This window comes from Argopecten irradians, chromosome 4, assembly GCF_041381155.1.
Source record: "Argopecten irradians isolate NY chromosome 4, Ai_NY, whole genome shotgun sequence".
Lineage (NCBI taxonomy): Eukaryota > Metazoa > Mollusca > Bivalvia > Pectinida > Pectinidae > Argopecten > Argopecten irradians.
In genome coordinates, this window is record NC_091137.1 from 22757690 (window position 1) to 22778235 (window position 20546).

The 20546-nt window shown below is 36.1% G+C and overlaps 1 protein-coding gene across 1 annotated transcript in view; it reads left to right on the forward strand.

Moving 5' to 3' along the window:
- The window catches only part of LOC138320995 (major facilitator superfamily domain-containing protein 6-like), a 53130-nt gene extending 33759 nt beyond the window's left edge, over positions 1 to 19371 (forward strand). Inside the window, exons 4-8 of the mRNA XM_069264356.1 lie at positions 11234 to 11395; positions 13870 to 14091; positions 14928 to 14951; positions 15392 to 15435; positions 15883 to 19371. Of these exons, the coding sequence (XP_069120457.1) occupies positions 11234 to 11395; positions 13870 to 14091; positions 14928 to 14951; positions 15392 to 15435; positions 15883 to 15993 (563 nt within the window). The 3' untranslated portion in view covers positions 15994 to 19371. The remainder of the gene's footprint in view (positions 1 to 11233; positions 11396 to 13869; positions 14092 to 14927; positions 14952 to 15391; positions 15436 to 15882) is intronic.
- The last annotated feature ends 1175 nt before the right edge of the window (positions 19372 to 20546 follow it).

Genomic DNA, 20546 nt, shown 5'->3' on the forward strand with positions numbered 1-20546 from the left:
CACGACTCACCGCTCTATAGTTTGTGACGGAATCCCACATCTCACCGCTCTATAGTTTGTGACGGAAACCCACTACTCACTACTCTATGGTTTGTGACGGAAACTCACGTCTCACCGCTCTATAGTTTGTGACGGAAACCCACGACTCACCGCTCTATAATTTGTGGGGGAAACCAAGGACTCACCGCTCTATAGTTTGTGACAGAAACCCACGTCTCACCGCTCAATAGTTTGTGGGGGAAACCAACGACTCACCGCTCTATAGTTTGTGACAGAAACCCACGTCTCATCGCTCTATAGGTTGTGATGGAAACCCACGTTTCACCGCTCTATAATTTGTGACGGAAACCCACGACTCACCGCTCTATGGTTCGTGACGGAAACTCACGTCTCACCGCTCTATAGTTTGTGACGGACCCACCCACCCATGTCTCAACCGCTCTTTAGTTTTGTGACGGAAACCCCACGTCTCACCGCTCTATAGGTTGTGATGGAAACCCACGTTTCACCGCTCTATAATTTGTGACGGAAACCCACGACTCACCGCTCTATGGTTCGTGACGGAAACTCACGTCTCACCGCTCTATAGTTTGTGACGGAAACCCACGTCTCATCACTCTATAGTTTGTGACGGAAACTCACGTCTCACAGCTCTATAGTTAGTGACGGAAACCCACGTCTCACCGCTCTATAGTTTGTGACGGAAACCTACGTCTCACCGCTCTATAGTTTGTGACGGAAACATACGTCTCACCGCTCTATAGTTTGTGACGGAATCCCACGTCTCACCGCTCTATAGTTTGTGATGGAAACCCACGTTTCACCGCTCTATAATTTGTGACGGAAACCCACGACTCACCGCTCTATGGTTCGTGACGGAAACTCACGACTCAACCTTTATAGGAGATTTCAGAAAAGATGGCGTGACGTCACAGAAAGTTTACATCCGGGTCCTCAAAGGTACAAACACAGTATGGCGACTAATAAAAACAATAACAGATATGTACATCCCTGCTACACAATCGATACGCTGGCAAAAGTATACACTTTCATACTTGCAAATTCTAATTTTTTAAATAGCTTCTTATTGTTTCAGAGGTAACAGACATTTATATTTACAACTTGTTCATTGCTAAATATATTTGTGTAGATTTAGTGTTGAAGCCAGCTTGCGAAGCGGTGCCGGGCCGTCACACGTACCCGCTTTTTGTTCACACGTAGAAATCCATGTTGTGAAAAAGTTATGAATAGATAATTGATTTCAATGTATCATATTTCTTTTATACACGAAAAATCTGTTCATAACACTAATTAATATAAATATAACGAAATGTAAACCACCTGGCCAGACCACGGCCGCTCGTGCATGGCTTCGCTGGTAGATCACCTCGGGTAACAGCCAATAATTGGGAAATTAATACTATTTATACGTAATTACCAACACATATCTCAATAAGTACTTGTAAAATATATATATTTCGTTATTTCCCATGTATATATTATTTTTAATGAATGGTATAAACCACTGTTACACATAAATAAAGATGTATGTGTACATGTACGCACACGTACAGTATGGCTGCCGATATCTCGAAAAATAAAAATAGTGAAATCGTTCAATTTCATGAGTTTACTTTTTAATTTTTAGCCATTTTTATTCCATGTGCCGTTATGTGAAGTTCATATTGAGGTGATATTACTTTTAAATAACTTGAATACATGTTAGATAGACTACATTTATGAAATCATTAGGACACATGTAACTGCAGAAAAAGGATTGCGACTCTAAGCGATGTTCTTGTCGAAAACATGGACTTGAATGTACTCACAGTTGTGGTGAAGGAATAGTTGTGCTTATTCGGTTTGTCATTTGAACGATCATTTTTCCTATAATCAGAATTTTCGTGTTTTCTGATTGTAAATATAGACATTGTATGGATCATTATATACAGTAGCCATGGTTACATGTATATTTTGTAGTTTTATGGAATATGTTATTGTGTTAACGTTTCCTTCTGAATTTATTTAGTGTGATATTTGAGACCAGAAAACTTCATTTTTTGCAAATATGAAAATATTGCTGGTCTTTCATCATTTTTAACCAATTCGTCTGTTTTGACCTTTATTTGACCTTCATAATATAATAATTTTTACATAAAAAGAAAGATCATAACAAAGTTTAATATGTCTTGTAGTTATATTGCAAGTATATACTGTATACATATAAATACTTTCCGAGAAAGAACAATTTTATTCCCCTACCCCCTTGATCTACAATGCGTATCTGCGAGGCAATATAGGTCAAAGAAAAGCTGATAATTTTCAATTTTCCCCCTTTGGGATTTCTTGGGAATTTTAATACATCATTCACTACATATCAAGGAGTAAGAAAAATACATAGTTGCTTCTGTTGCAATTAGTTTGAGGTTCAGCTATTTTTATGGCTAGTTTGACTGGTCTATTGTGCGACATCTCAGTTTAAACGCCTTCGACATTTTGTTTGATCCGTCAAAGTCTCCGACCAGTTGATTCCTATTAATCCCATGCTTTGTTTTTGTCATTAATGACAAATCCTAGCAGGATAAACGTGCTCTTTGATGTAGTCTAATTTAAAATTTCTTAAGGTGCCAACAACTCGCATGTCTTGTAAAATTGCTGTGGAATTGCGTTTACGACAGAAATCCTGTCGAATTTATTTGATGAACGATTTATTTGTGTAGATTATTTTACTGAACCAGCAATGGATTGCATGCACTCTCCTTTTATTCAATATCTTTGCAACATGCACAGTGTATTATGGTCAATATGTTATTAAAAATATATCTTTTTGACCTATTGCATGTAGTAGGTTAAGATCATAGCGTTCACTCCCTGGATTCAGCGTTTGCAATGACAGTCTCTCTTACAGTGATAATTTTAATCGCTATACAATGGTAAATGTTATACTAATTAACTTTCTGGGGTTGTTTAATTAGGGCAGATCTCATAGGAGTTTGGCAATATTTTCACCTTCATTCTCTTGGGAGTTTTTAATAATTGTATGAGACATTTCAAACCAGTATTTTACAGCGGTAAACAGTATTTGTCAATTAAAAGCTAAATTTAGAAAAGATGTGAAGACTCGTTTTGATTTATTCACATTAACAAGTGCACCAAGCAAACTGCAGAGTCGTTTTTCATCCGTCACATATATGTAGTCTTCATTTCAACGGAAAACAAAAACAAATATTGTAAATTGATTAATATTTTCGAAACATGCCAACTGGTGGTAAGAAAGCCTCATTATCTTCACACCTTGGCAAAAAATAGGGTGTTTATAGATTAATACAAGTTACGTTCTCTTGAAACATTTCTAACGAAAACAGTGATGTCGGGAATGGTTCAACATCCAATAAAATAAGTATATTGAATTAGGGTCATTTGACGCTCCCTTTTTGAATATTGATTTGGCTATAAACTTCAATTCTTAATCAAAGAGATTGATTTTAATGTGGTTGAAACCGCTTTTAATATTAAAACGATAACGTAATGTAATCATGTAATCTTATTTACATGTTTTATCTAAGTACTTCATTGATACTGAAATATAGTTATAAAAAAAAACAGTAATCATGACAAAATGCAAATACTTCGTTCCATTTATGAAATATTGTCTTAGTGTAACAGTGGCACCATAGGTTGACGCCAAAGCATTATTTTTGAGATTAACTACGTAACTACGAGACAGAGACGAATGCTGCAACAGTATGTTATGGCGCCATGATGGACACCGCCGATAAAAAGTCTGTGTACCCTGTCAGCACAGCACGCGCCTTTGGCTCCAGACTGGTCGATTACTGTTTTTCTTTTTACTTTACGTAGGTGTCGACAGCTCGGTTAATATAAGAGTTATCGACAAAATGGAAAGCTTTTAACTATAGTTGATCAGTCTGAACCATACCGCATTGTGTAATTTTACCTGGCTCCATAGAAAAAACCCGCGTATTTGACGTTGGCAGTCTCATAACGTCGTTTTAAACATATTAAAGTCTTTAAAATGCTTTTTTTCACTTGCGTAAAGTGCTAGCATGTTTTTCGGTGGTTAAATATTGTTGTTAGAATGTATTTTGATATTCACATGTTGCGTCTTTAAATGATTTGATTATTGTCTATGCTTTTATTTTTCATTCAAGAAATGATAATGACGTAATCGTTTGCTATCAAGGTTAGGAAGTGAAACGCCAATGGACTGCCATTTGTGCTGATTACTAGACAACTCATATTTGTTGTAAATACAATTAGGATATCTGTATAAAGATTGACTACATCTTAGCCGAAGACAAATACATTTCCAGTAGTTATCATATGTAACTGATTCTAGTGCCCTCTACCCTCTACCTCATATCCTACCCCCTACCCTACCCCCTAACCTTCCCTCTTCCCTACCTTCTACCCTCTACTTCCAACCCTCTACCCTCTACCTCTCTATGAGTTGATATTACGGCCTATCGCCGTGCGCATGCGTGGATTATGACGCCTTAGATGTTCGAGTGAATTACAAAAGATTATAAAGGAATCATTTTAAGGATGTATTCTTCTGAGGTTTCAGTCCCGTTGAAGTCTCGTTTCTACAAAGATCAAAGACGTTATGAGATTTTCAAATACATTCTATCAATATCTGTAGCAAGTTGCCAGTGCAAATTTTGTCAAAAAATGATATTTCTATTTTTAGTAGATTTTTTTATACTGGGATTTTAAGAAATGGCCCATTTGGCGGTCATTTTGAAATTGCGTCTTTTATTCGCTTTGAGTAGAGTCACAGTTTTACCATTTTTACTGATTTTTAAGCTATATCGAGCTATTTTTTGCTGTAGATCTTTGCTAGGTTCGTGGTCATTAAAACATTCAGCATTAATGTGTGAAATGATACACTTTTGTCTTTTTACTTTGTACATTTAATAGTAACTAGAACACTTTTATTTTTTACTTTAAAATATTGAATAATTACAAATATTCAAATGGGGCAAAAAAGTAAGCACACGGACCCCCCATTTTTCTGCCTGATTTAGAAAGAACAACTGTTCCCCTATTGATATATATATAAAATCAACAAAAGTGTAATACCAGAACTTTTTTCTATAAAGGGTTCAATTTGGCAAAAATGACTGAAAATGGTCATTTTGAAGCGCAAATTAAGGGGTAATGGTAGCATTTGTTGTTATTCTGAGAAAAAAATATGAGTCTTATTAGTCAAAACTGGTACATTTTTAAAGAAGACCACTGGGAAGTAAATTCTACAAACATCCATACATATCAAGTACCTCATTAGGAAATTATGGCTTTAATCTCTTGTGTATATGATCAAAACGGCAAAATTCCCATAAAATCCAATATTTTGTCAACTAGGTATTTTTGAGTGACAATAGCTCAAAAACGAGCACACGGACATATGTTTTTTCTTCCATTTTCGTTTATGGTATAAACTCCTATTTCCGAAAATGTATATAAGAAAAAAAGGTCAATACAAGAAAATTTTGACTTCTTAGAGGAGTACATCGTTAATGAAGTCTAATTACTGGATATAAAAGCAAATTTCTCAATTACTTTCCTAACAATGACAGTCGGTCATTTTACCTAAGTTATAAGACCCGATAATAAAAGCAAAGCAATATTATTTTATACTATGCGTTAAATACATATGATATATCTTTAAAATTTATGATGCACATATTGTAATCACTATTCCGCAAGGAATTTTATGTTTTTTAACTTTTAGCAAATCGGAAAAAAAAATATAAAAAAACCCACAAAAACATTCAATATATTCATATTTTACAGATTGCTTGCTTGGACCTCTATTATCTCTTGCTGTGACGGGATATTTTCAAAGAATAGTTTATTTTTTCTGCAAATCTCTAATAGGTGTCAATCTAAAATGTAATAACGACTTTGTTGTCACAGGTGTCTGAAATTGTATTGAGTTTCTGATTTAAATACATGTTTGACTTTAATTCGACAAGTTAATCATGGTATAAATACTTTTTTCAAATTGAAACTCAAGTGTTGTATTATGATTTCAGGTCACATACGGGTTTTGTACGCTGGGTTGCTAGGCAACGTTGTCCGCTTTATGTACATATCATGGCTGAAGAGTCCTTGGTGGGTTCTGCCTTTTGAATTTGTACAAGGTAAGTACAAAATGATAACCCTTAAATTGAATTTTAACCCATTTCTATTTTCTAACTGAGGAAGTCACATTGTTCATGCTGCGAAATTGTAAGACCTAGAATTCAATACAGTGTTTAACTCTCAACTAAATTATGGGTTATCTAGAAACTTGAGAGTATTTAGAAAATATGGACACTAGGGCTAGTATTGTAAACCAATTCATATCAAAGAAATCGCTGCAAAATGTATGAAATACAATTCAAATCAACCTGTTTTAATCGAAAATCGCAAAGTTAATGTCGAAATAAAATGGCCTCTTAAAGTAAGTTGGTTTAAATTGTGAGATTGTAGAAATATACACATGACCTTATGAAGGAAATGAGGTAAGAATGAATGTGGAATATAGAAAAGAGTCAAAATACAGTTTAATGACAAGCATACGTAAATAAACATAGTATCAAACACGTATACTGTTGACTAGATTTATTTGCAAAAATACTCACAAGGACTTGACATAACTGACAGCAATAGTCAAATGGAATGGTTTATAATACAATTACGGACAACATAGTAATAAAATGGAGTCCATAGTTCTAGATTACTTAGACAGAAGCAAACATTATAGGTGTACAGCGCTTCAAATGCGAGATCAATATTTCGTGATTTCATTTGAAGATCTATCGTTTAAAACCCATGACTTACCGCTCAAAAGTTTGTGACGGACACTCACGTCTCACCGCTCTATAGTTTATGATGGAAACCCACGACTCACCGCCCTATAGTTTGTAACGGAAACTCACATCTCACCGCTCTATAGTTTGTAACGGAAACTCACGACTCACCGCTCTATAGCTTGTGGGGGAAACCCACGTCTCATCGCTGTATAGTTTGTGACGGAAACTCACGTCTCACCGCTCAATAGTTTGTGGGGGAAACCAACGACTCACCGCTCTATAGTTTGTGACAGAAACCCACGTCTCATCGCTCTATAGGTTGTGATGGAAACCCACGTTTCACCGCTCTATAATTTGTGACGGAAACCCACGACTCACCGCTCTATGGTTCGTGACGGAAACTCACGACTCAACCTTTATAGTTTGTGACGGAAACTCACGTCTCACCGCTCTATAGTTTGTGACGGAAACCCACGTCTCACCGCTCTATAGTTTGTGACGGAAACCCACGACTCACCGCTCTATAGTTTGTGACGGAAACCCACGTCTCACCGCTCTATAGTTTGTGACGGAAACCCACGTCTCACCGCTCTATAGTTTGTGACGGAAACCCACGTCTCACCGCTCTATAGTTTGTGACGGAAACCCACGACTCACCGCTCTATGGTTTGTGTGACGGAAACTCACGTCTCACCACGCTCACCGCTCTATAGTTTGTGACGGAAAACCCACGTCTCACCGCTCTATAGTTTGTGACGGAACCCACGCTCACCGCTCTATTTTTGTGACGGAAACCCACGTCTCACCGCTCTATAGTTTGTGACGGAAACCCACGTCTCACCGCTCTATAGTTTGTGACGGAAACCCACGACTCACCGCTCTATGGTTTGTGACGGAAACCCACGACTCACCGCTCTATAGTTTGTGACGGAAACCACGCTCACCGCTCTATAGTTTGTGACGGAAACCCACGTCTCACCGCTCTATAGTTTGTGACGGAAACCCACGTCTCACCGCTCTATAGTTTGTGACGGAAACCCACGACTCACCGCTCTATAGTTTGTGACGGAAACCCCACGTCTCATCGCTCTATAGTTTGTGACGGAAACTCACGTCTCACCGCTCTATAGTTTGTGACGGAAACCCACGTCTCACGCTCTATGTTTGTGACGGAAACTCACGTCTCACCGCTCTATAGTTTGTGACGGAAACCCACGTCTCACAGCTCTATAGTTTGTGACGGAAACTCACGTCTCACCGCTCTATAGTTTATGATGGAAACCCACGACTCACCGCTCTATAGTTTGTGACGGAAACTCACGTCTCACCGCTCTATAGTTTGTGACGGAAACCCACGTCTCACCGCTCTATAGTTTGTGACGGAAACCCACGTCTCACCGCTCTATAGTTTGTGACGGAAACCCACGTCTCACCGCTCTATAGTTTGTGACGGATCCACGACTCACCGCTCTATAGTTTGTGACGGAAACTCACGACTCACCACTCTATAGTTTGTGACGGAAACCCACGTCTCACCGCTCTATAGTTTGTGACGGAAACCCACGTCTCACCGCTCTATAGTTTGTGACGGAAACCCACGTCTCACCGCTCTATAGTTTGTGACGGAAACTCACGTCTCACCGCTCTATAGTTTGTGACGGAAACCCACGTCTCACCGCTCTATAGTTTGTGACGGAAACTCACGTCTCACCGCTCTATAGTTTGTTACGGAAACTCACGACTCACCGCTCTATAGTTTGTGACGGAATCCCACGTCTCACCGCTCTATAGTTTGTGATGGAAACCCACGTTTCACCGCTCTATAATTTGTGACGGAAACCCACGACTCACCGCTCTATGGTTCGTGACGGAAACTCACGACTCAACCTTTATAGTTTGTGACGGTAACCCATGTCTCATCACTCTATAGTTTGTGACGGAAACTCACGTCTCACAGCTCTATAGTTTGTGACGGAAACCCACGTCTCACCGCTCTATAGTTTGTGACGGAAACCCACGTCTCACCGCTCTATAGTTTGTGACGGAATCCCACGTCTCACCGCTCTATAGTTTGTGACGGATCCCACGACTCACCGCTCTATGGTTTGTGACGGAAACTCACGACTCACCACTCTATAGTTTGTGACGGAAACCCACGTCTCACCGCTCTATAGTTTGTGACGGAAACCCACGTCATACCGCTCTATAGTTTGTGATGGAAACCCACGTCTCATCGATCTATAGTTTTTGTCACACAATAGAGAGGTGACTCGTGGGTTTCCGACGATAATAATAGATAGGTGACTCGTTGGTTTTCGACGATGGTAATAGAGAGATCACTCGTGGGTTTTTGACGATAGTTATAGAGAGATCACTCGTGGGTTTTCGACGATAGTAATAGAGAGGTCACTCGTGGGTTTTTGGCGATAGTTATAGAGAGATCACTCGTGGGTTTTCGACGATTGTAATAGAGAGGTGACTCGTGGGTTTTCGATGATGGTAATAGAGAGGTGACTCGCGTGTTTCCGACGATGGTAATAGAGAGCTGACTCGCGGGTTTCCGACGATAGAAAGAGAGGTGACTCGCGGGTCTCCAACGAAAGAAATACAGAGGTGACTCACGGGTTTCCGACAATGGTAATAGAAAGGTGGCTCTTTGGTTTCCAACGATAATAATAGAGAGGTGGCCCTTAGGTTTCCGACGATGGTAAGGCACATATTTGCAGAGGATAAATGTCTTGGTTTACTGATCCGATCCCTTCAATTTATAAAGCTTTTCGATACTATCGATTTTCTTAATCTTTCGCGGATGTTTTAAATTTGTGGAATTCGATAAAAACTCGAATATATAGAAATAAAGCATCCGTGTAACGGAACCACTATACAGTACAATGAAGCAGTAACCAAAGTGTTGATTGTAGATCAAGGAATGAGATCACGTTAAAAATGACAACTCCTTTAAAATGTTGAAATTGAATTGAAACGACACTTTAAAAATGTCGAGCCATTCTTTCCAAAATAATCTCGACAACTATCTTAAAATACGCTATCCTCAAGAATCCCTAAATTGTAGAAATGGGAAGGTTCCTCATCAGGCTCATGAGAGATCAGCATTGAGATTGCCAAAGTTAATAACCGATATCGTCCTAGGAAAGAGAAGTGGAGAGCGATTCGTGAATGTTGCAATTATATGTTCTTTAGAAATCGTTAACAGTCGCACCTAGTTATTTCTATGACAGCTCATGTTGATTGCGTGTTTCAGTACGACAGATGAAATCGGGATTCCGTAACATATAATTCCAAGATTGTATAGTCGGTAACTTTTAAGTAATTGAATTCAAATGGAAGCTCGAAAACGCATGTGCATGTCATTTCGGTGGGATTGGAGAATGTACCAGATATGTATTAAAATTTCGTTCAATGATCAACACACTTGGCCTGAGGCATCACTAACGAGTTCCTGAAGAACTTAAAAGCTGTAATAAGCATTTTTTTCTTTTTAAGGTAGTTTCTCCTATGTAATATTATAATTTTTTACGAGATAAGATGTCATACAGCCTACTTGTAAAAGTTTATTTAAGTCCTCAAGAGTTATCGTAGTTTGATTTTCAATATCATACCATTAGAACATGGTTCAGAGGTACTAAATTAGTGTGTTAAAATGTACATGCAGTTCCTCATCAACATCAATATTGCTTATTGGGTAGATATATTATCGGTTACCATGGTCCTGCCAGTCTGATAGACTTCCTTTATGTAACGCTGCCGTTTAGACGTTTAAGGAACGAAATGTATGAAAAATTGTGATATGGTTGTATTATTTACCCTTACTGTTTAGCTTCATATTTCATTCTTTGTCTAAGAAGACGTATATCGAGAGAAGGATTGGGTGCTAGTGTGGCGTTGGTATGCTTAAAAGCTTCCTGTCTATATACTACTTTTACGGTGTATGAAGAAACTGGTCATTTTGAAATAAGTTGTTCTCTTCTAAGAATATTCCTACATTTGGTTTAAAGCTATAAGCGTGTATGAGAGAGACAGGTGGTATTTATGAATTCTTTTGGGTGTCGTGTATTAAAGAAATTTGAATGCGAACAGTCTCAGACTGCTAGAGACGTCAATAAAGGAAAACATTCAAAATAGATGGGTGAATTCTAGATATTCTCCACGTATATATGAACAAGCGAGTATATCAAGTAGTAAAACGTATGAAATATGAATTTTCATAACTTGACGAAAACATGTCCACATTACAAATAAAATATTTAAGAATTAAATTACCATCTTCGGGGATTTATGGTCCTATATTTCTTCCAGGATTGCATACAAATTGAATAACGTACGTTAGCGCGTCATGATAAATGTGTCTAAATATATACATAAAGACTAACGTTTACATATTGCTCTTTAAGGTTTGACCCATGCCGCCGTATGGGCTGCGTGTTGTTCCTACATCACACAAGCCATACCCACGGGATTGCGATCCTCCGCTCAAGGCATCCTCCAGGGACTACATCATGGCCTCGGACGCGGATGTGGAGCCGTATTTGGCGGCATTATGGTCTATAGCTACGGTGAGTAGGGATATGTGTTAACAATGTAATAAAAACTGATGGAACGATGTGGATTTTGTCGCCATTTTCTTGTAGTGTCGCCACTACCTAATCACTGCTGTGTAATGTCTACAACATATAGTGATAAACAATGATAATATCTCACACCCATTACAAAACTTCAGAAAGGAGAAGAAACTATTGTCATATCCATTGCAAAAAAACCACGTTTATCCGATAATACCAATTACTATAATTTGAATCAAATGCAAGAACATTATTGTTCTGCAGGTAGAATGTGAGGATTGCACCCGCTGCCCACATTGCATGATCGTAAAATGTAACTAAATCTGGGATCGTGACCTTTCTCTTCTTCCTTTCTGACTTTACTCTTCCGAATATTTCCCCGAAAACCGCATCAATTTTGGCCTTCATCTGTGCACTCGCCCCTGTGAGGAATGCTCTGGGTTCTGTCCCCTGACCGAGACACACCATAGTCTATAAAGGAGTTAGTTTCTGTCTGTCTTTAGTGCTCAGCGTAAATTGAGTAGGACAACTGGTTCGCCCGTTGTAATTAATGTGACTCGGTGGGATTTATTGTTTGGTGTTTTCGGCGGCATACCTCAGTGATATTGCACTATAGAAATGACAAGAGTTCCACTATTACAAGCAGATATAACATGACTATACCGCTGCCTCATTCATGTCTACAGACACCCACACACGAAACACATAGGGGAGCTCATCCATAAATGAGTGTCGCTGTTATAGGACCATTAGGACAGGGTTAACAGAAAACAAGTTTTTTTTATATTGAAAACAGTACGAGTATAATAATTAACCTTTGCTTTTGTACGTACTCTACCTTCATTGCACATATATTTTCTATTTGTGTGAATCCTTCCATCATAGAACTAATGCAAATAACATCTTCTACAAAGCGTCTTCTTAACGTCAACTCGTGTGTCATCCATAAATTATGATTATGGCAATACTTGTCTTAAAGGATAACAGCGATAGTTAAAAGCATTTACTGTAAGCGAACCGTCTACTTTTATTGTAATTGTTAATGTCATGTTTTGTAATAAATCAGATTATTAGACGATAAAGATAAGACATTCTCAAGACTCTTAGAAATCCTAGTTTCGGATATCAACCAACACATTGACACTGTAAGAGTGTGTAAAACTGCTGACACGTAGTCTGTGAACGAATCACAATAAATTGAATTAAGATCAGTAACAGTCCGATTTGATTGTCTGAGATTTCAGTGGCCCTGATTGATCTTATTGTGTACGTCTGATTCCTAGTCCTGACGCTATACTGTGGATGGCGAGTTTGCACTATTGTAATACTGTATTGGGTTCTGGTTGGTATTTGGTCGACTGCATCGTAGATCAATGGAGTCTGGTATATTTTATCGTACACTTTCTTATTTAAACATGCTTAAAAGAGATTGTGGAATTTTAAGAAGAACAATGCAATGATGAATAAGCAAATAAATGCTATGATACATATGAAGTATTAAATCCTACTTTCTATGACTATAGTTGAAGCGCCAACCACACTGAAATAAGCCGCTAAACTTGTAAACGCTAACATATGTAATATAATGTAACCTGGTGATATTTCTTCTTTATTTGATAATAGTTTTCACCTTTCAGCAAATTCACTAGGGCACATTAATACTGGAATATATCCTCATATTACGTGACAAAGCAGGATTGATGAGATGTCATTAATGTGTGTTAGGAATAGCTCGTCACGTATTATTTAATACCTCGATCAAAAATAGAGATAAAGCTATTTTTGATTCAATACTTGATATGACATTCCAAGACATTTATGTACATTCTATAAGAATAATGTTATAAAATAGTGTGTAGTGTTACCTTGCGCAACGTTTTGTTCTATTTGGCTCCATCGTAAATAAGTTGTGGAAGGATAGTGGTGTAAATGTCGCGATGGGGTTATAAGCACGGGAATAGCAGCTCCGTCTGTGCAAATGTACCAATAAAACGATGACTTTGAAACTGTTAAGTTATAGTGTTATGATATCGCAAGATTGATATTGAAAATATATATCATCAAATATCATAAATCTTGACAATTATTTATTGTTTTCTATAAGGTAAACATTTAATATGCAATTTGTCAATTGAGATATAACTTTAGCCCATTCACAAACTAGTGTTTATAGAATACAAAATAATTTTATAGGGTTGTACGTGTATTTGTATTTCATTAAAGTTTCATTTTATACCTGTCATATCTCATGATCTCAAATATAAATGTGGGAAATCTAATCAAAATACATTCAAAATTAATTTGCAAACATTGACCTAAAGGAAGGAAGAAAATGTATTTCTGCTCTATAGAATTAAAACTGTTGATGTTATTAACATATATTTCTCTGTATTTGATGTTGACATATGTCGTACACATACCTCATAAATGCAAAACCATTGACAATACATCTATTTCGTTGATCTCAGGAGCTGAAACCACGTTCAGAGCGTATGGTGTGACTTGCTTGATTCTACTGATCCTGTATATTGTAATGAACTTCTTTATCGTGGACCATGGGAAGTTCTCGTTTGGAAGTCGCGATAAACACGAGATTCTCGAGGAAGAAGACAACATGTGTCACCTGGCACCGCATGGGGTCCCATCCGGCATGGCTCGTGACCTCTCTAGCAGCAAGCTTCGAGAAGAAGGTAACATTCTATTAGGATCATTTCACTGAATTAGTGTACGTTCGGTTTATCGAAGTCGAGTTAAGAGTTCCTCTCTCTTTAGCTGTTTGTCAATCAATTCTGAGACCCACAGTTGAGAAATTTATTTTAACAAAAATCATGTCCGTATTAAAATCTTTATTTCAATATAGTGACAATTCAATTATACAAAAAGAGAAACGAATTAATTCAATATCATTTCAAAAACACAAATTACAGAGGACTGATTTGGAAATTCTCTAAGTGAATTTATTTGTTAGCGTTTAATCAGTTTTTGGAAACAAATTTGGCTATGAGTCGGTTTTGAACTTTCATTTCGCAAAGTGTTATTTTTCATCACTCAGTATTATCCGAACTGCGACATAGGCAAAATTAAATCTTATAATACGTTATAATATGAGCAATATATAATAATGAAACACTGCCATTAGGTTCTCATTTGAGATTGTAGCTCATTCCAAATGTGACTTCGAAATTTATTGCCCGTACCTACGACCTTGCCATATTTTCTTTATACTTTTCCGAGGTTTTCAAGCAAACCATACATGGGTTATATGTGCATTTTGGTATCAGCCTTGAGTTCGGATTCGGGGGCTATTTATCTGTTCATTATTTCTATAAATATATACTAAAACCATTAGTTTTTAATAATATTTGATTAGTTATTGTGTAAAATATATGTTATTAATTTCCTACGTTTTCGGAATTGAATATGGTTCGAAAGAAAGTAATAGAAGCTTCACGCCTGTCACCATGTAACATGCATTGATACATTATGCAAGTGAATTTGTCAAATGACACATCGTTTATCGTTGTAGGTATGACCAACTACGGAGCGACAAGTAAGTAAAATCTTTCAGGTGATATAACCAAGATATTACTCTTAAAAACACATTAAATTACCTATAATAAACTAAGTGATAAGCGGAGGCGTTATAAACTTGGGATAATTTGCTTTTGACATTTTTAGATTAAATAACAATGTCATTTGTATCCACAAGTTTCAAATTGATACATGAAATATGAATGTATATATATATAGCAACTGCTTCGATTATCATTATTGAATATATATTTCACTTATACCTACGAATTAGGCATTGTACTTTGTACCCCAATAACTCAAAAAATACACTTCCGTATTTTTACTTTAAAGAAAGTATGTAAGTTCACTATTCCACATAATGAGTATAACATGGTCCTTACAAATACAAAGCGGTGCATTGTCCTCTATTTTATCACTATAACTATGTGTTGAATATTTGATCCTTTTACACCTCAGGTGGATATGTACCAAACGGACCCGGTGATGACTTTTATCCGGACGTAAGTATAAATCTTATCGCAAATGAGCATTTGTTTTCGCTGACAGAAAATATCATTTTAAGATGGGATGGTATTTTATTTTAAATAATTTTTTGCTTTTATATATACATATGTTCTTTTTTCTGCGCATTTCACGGGCGGTCAGGTTTGCGAAAAATAAGAAAATATGAATAAATGAAAGAAAATATAACACTTTATGGTTGTAAGATGTATTAAATTGCCGTTAAATGTCGTTAGGGGTGACAAGACAAATTAAGTATGAATTCGAATAAAGTAGTCATTTGTTTTAAAAAATGTATAGTATTGCTATGCCATTGATAAAAAACGTTCATTTAGATTTTAGAATATATCTATTTGATTAGGACTAAAATGATAACTTTAACCTATAATTATGACAAAAACTTTAACCAGAATTGTGTTTACCCCTGGTATCATTGATGCTTTCAGAACTTTGATAACGACACACAAAGGATAACTATAAACGAACCACCTGCAATGGCCACTCAAGTTTACCAGCAACAGCCCTACAACACCTTTGACCAACGCTATGGACCATAGATTAACAACATCTACGGGAAAAGATTTACACCGCGCCATAGCCTTTCCCAAACAACACCTACGACAATATGCTACATATGTTAGAAAACTGATTGGCCATAGAATATTTTACGAAATGTAAATCTAATGTCATAGATATTCAGTAGGGAAAACAACAGCTGAATACATCGAAGACCAAGAAGATTGACCAATTTACAGATACATGTATTTATTTTACCTACTAGCGAAAAACAAAACCAATGACAAAATATATTGAAATGATTTTAGAAACCTTAATCAATAAATACAAATGGCGACATTTAAAACTAGATGTTGTAAATCCATGTATAATCTCTATCTAAACTCTTTTAATAGCTTACATCGAGCATAGTACTATTGGGTTGGTGAAAGCGAAAGTAAAACTATACATTAGGACAAACATTTTGGTCCATAGAATAATATACGAATAACAATAGCTGCATTTTTATGTATATGCAGTGAAATGTTATTCACGACTTTACTAGCATTGCCTGTTTTTTTTTAAACAGCTTCATCTTCAAACAATCAATGTGCACTCAGATGCTGACATTTCTAATTTGAATCCATCATCCAACCATATCGGAATAAATGTCTACAATATGAACAGGGTTTGAACTCATTTGGAGGTTAATGTCATATCAGGTGGTTGAACATACTTCTCACATAAAACAAAGAGTACATAACACATCTCGGAATGATTGTTGACACAATGTATCGGTGTTTTAATCATACCTGTTATTTTTTACAAATGGTAAATTGACGCTAAATATCAATAAATAAAATATCACTTCTTACAAATATGTTAAATTTTAAGGTTTCTCGTATGACCCGGAGTTATAGTAATTTTCATGTGTAAAAAGACAGGTAATTAAAAAGTATCGATGATACGATACCAGAAGTCGATGAAGATTTAGAATTGTGTCTTCGGAAAAGTCTGAATACCGTTAAACTACGTACAGAAAAGTACATTGTACCATCAATGTAAATATCATTTGTAACTAGAAAGATTATCTTGTCAGTGTGACCCACTGATGTGTCATCACAAAGTATCGTGTCGTCTTTGTTAGCTCATTAAAAGTATGTGTGATCAGAGTGTTTGTAGCATGGGTGTCAGTAAACATTCACATGATTATTGTATATTGTTAGTACGATGAATTTATTAAGACTTGTTTCACATTGATGTCAACAAATCGTGACATAATTGTGAGAAGGCAGATATGTTTTACAACACGTTTTTTTCTAAAAGATATATAACAATATGTGAGCAGAGAGTGAGTGGGGGCTACCATAGGCATTACCTGTTTCCCCCATATAATTATCTAATTGTTAATTCCTTCTGTACTTTTGTCAAGGATATGGTAATATTAAATTCATATTTTTACCAATAGATAATGTACGCTCTTTAAATCTTAAAAACTACAATGGTACCAGCCAAATCTTGATGCTAAAAATTCTGTTTAACTAAAGTCTATTTCTTGGATACCTAGAAACCTGGGCATGATGTTGTCTTCGAGACAAGGTTTTCATGTATGTATGTGTAACTCGTTCTTGTGAGTATCATCCATGCTTTTATGCATGTGAATTTCGGAATGTGATTCATTTCCCCAACCGTTACATGCTGTATGATTGTTGACAAAAGGAGTTTCTATATACTTGCGTGGTTAACGTGCACAAAATGAAATGTGATATCATTTTAATGACTTAGTAATGTGTTTTAAATGTTAGATCGTTGATGTTACGTGATCTGGACAAGGTATGGTACACAATCACAGTTGAACGAGTGAATGACTGTCTGATCTATCAGAGTAACTTCCCTTTGATCGACTTCTGTCCAGACGTTTTGAGTTGTGAATTCATGTATGGATATATGCGTGTTCTTTCTGTAACTTGCATTACTAATCTAAACTTGATATAGCGTCGAACTTGTGCCATAATCATGTGAAATGATCATATCATGTCATGATTTTTATTCTTCATACCATAAATTCATTATTAGAAAACCTACCATGTATGTATGCATAGTTAGAAAGAAAATTGTAATATGAAGAAGGTAATTGATGTCAATGAAAATGTAAGGAAGTCATGTCAACTATTAACGGTTTATTCATGAAACGATTTTGTTGTTGTCCCAATTAAAAAGTTAGCTGCAGTTTTTACAGGTATTCATTTTAACAAGAACCACGTAGCAGGGATTCCGTGTATTCTAAAGGGAATAAAACTTATTTGTGAAAGATTAAGGTATATATTAAGAGATCGACAGATGACCTGCCGGGATTTAAAATAAGTAATGGAACCTTTGGGTGATCGAGAGATAACGTGTTGAGGCTCCTTTGAACCAGAGTCAGTACCAGAGAAAGTTCTATATTTGATAATGTAATTCAATTACGTATGATTGGGAAATATAGAATAATCTGTACAGGAAATTGGGACTCATCTGCATCGAGGAGAAAAGATATTGAGAGTGATCGACATATGACATAAAAGGAATCTTTTACGGTGGATCTAATAAAGTTTGATTCATTTGCATAATATGTGAAACCGTGCGTTGAACGGTCTAGAAAAACGTTAATGATGCTTATGCACCTAACAGAAATTTCTGCAATGTTCTACAACTCGCCGTAGTTGAACTAATTTTAGACACAACTTTTCGTCTGAGTGATTTTCAAGTGACACAATGTAATCCACTCGCATCGCAGACAATGCCGACGATTGACCATATAGCTGACGCCAAGAAAAGGTGGGATAAAGACTTATTCTAATTCATGCTTTGAACATTTGTTATTATGTATGAACTGTTACCAAACAGAAACTGTGAATAGCAATTCTTGTTAGTAAGTAGTAAATACATGATCGCGTTTTATGTAATTGCACATTAGCATAGACATTACCACACTCGAGAAAATGTCTATTGGGTATATTATGTAGCGATAGTGTAATGTAGCTGTATTTTTCGAGGTGGTATCGACTATAAAATGTATTATTAATGCGGTGACTTCGTCACCTTTAAGAAATGTGTATATGTTTATTAGTATCAAAGAATGTGATTTAGTTTGAAAAGTTCCCTAGATCTTCCATTAACAATTGAACGCCGTTATTTGGAAGTCGTATAACTAGAAGAGGCCGTTTAATTAGAAATTTGATGTTAATGCAAGAAACAAGTTCGAGATCACCTACATCATTTTTTATATTGGCTAGTTGACTTCGAGATACCGGGGTTCAACTGTACTTGTAGCGTAAGTAATATGGAGGTTAATGTTATATCAAGTACTTGTTGTTTTATTTAAAACAGGTAGTGTTGGAATCACAGATGCAACTTCATAGTTAATATTATGAAAATAAATTGCAATCTAGAATCGTTAACATGGATGTGTTATTTATTTTTTTACCCTTTGTTAATGTTTATTTTTTTCTTGTTTTTTTTTTATATTTTTTTAAATATTTTTCTCAACATATTGTAATGGTTTTACGATAATCCTGTGGGCAATAACCTGATATCATATCTAGCATACTTGAGAGTTTCAAATTTATGACTTTGTCCTTTGAAATCCTTCAGTAGTATGATAGTATACAGTTCGTATTCTCTAAAATCTCGATAATAAGTCTGAACCGAAAATAAGCCGATCTTGAAAGTAAACCTTGCATTGTTTGCTGCAGTCTAATGTATCCTAAAAACAAACCGGCTTTGAAAATATGCCTTAGATTCCATGCAGTGACATAAAACTTAGGCCCAAATGAAAAGAATACATAAACGATAGGCCTGGAAATTATGTTATTACATATGCATAAGTTATGGTACTTTCTTTATATCAATCATTTATTTTAATACCGATGAAAGAATATTTCGTAAACAAGACGGTATCGTAGATAAGCCATACTGGGCTTACGGGATAAATGACGAAAATAAGACGGACTTAAAATAGACCGCTTATCACAATGACACTGGGATGCTTATGATAAAATATGCGCGGCTTGTTATCGAGATTAAGGTAATTTTAATTGGCCCTGTCTCGACACATTTGGATAACAACTACAGGACAGAACTTACGTATAAAATCACAATATCACGTTTACCATAAAATACCAAGGTTATTAATGAATTTTCTGCATATATGGATACAATGTTTTTTTATGGTAAGATAAGATTATAATTATCTATAATAATATTTGTCAAATATCAACCTTTAGATAAAATTCTACAGCGTACGTGTATTACACGATTTTAGTAAGACTACGGTTTCTGTCAGTTTTTTTGTGACAAAAGTTCCGAAACTCTAATAGATAAAACAATACTGAGTTTGTTATTTTTTTTTTTTTTTTGAATTAATTTTCATATTTTTACATTAGCTGACCATGGGACGGTTCACCCTTACACAAAATTACACACATCATAGTACAAAACAGACATAATGTTTATTGGTAACAGTTCCCATTGCTTGGGTAAACGAAAGTGATAGAAGAGACTTAAACTAACGTCAAACTAAATTCTATTAGAAAGCTGTTTTTCACAGACTCGTCAGTAGAAGCATTATACCGTG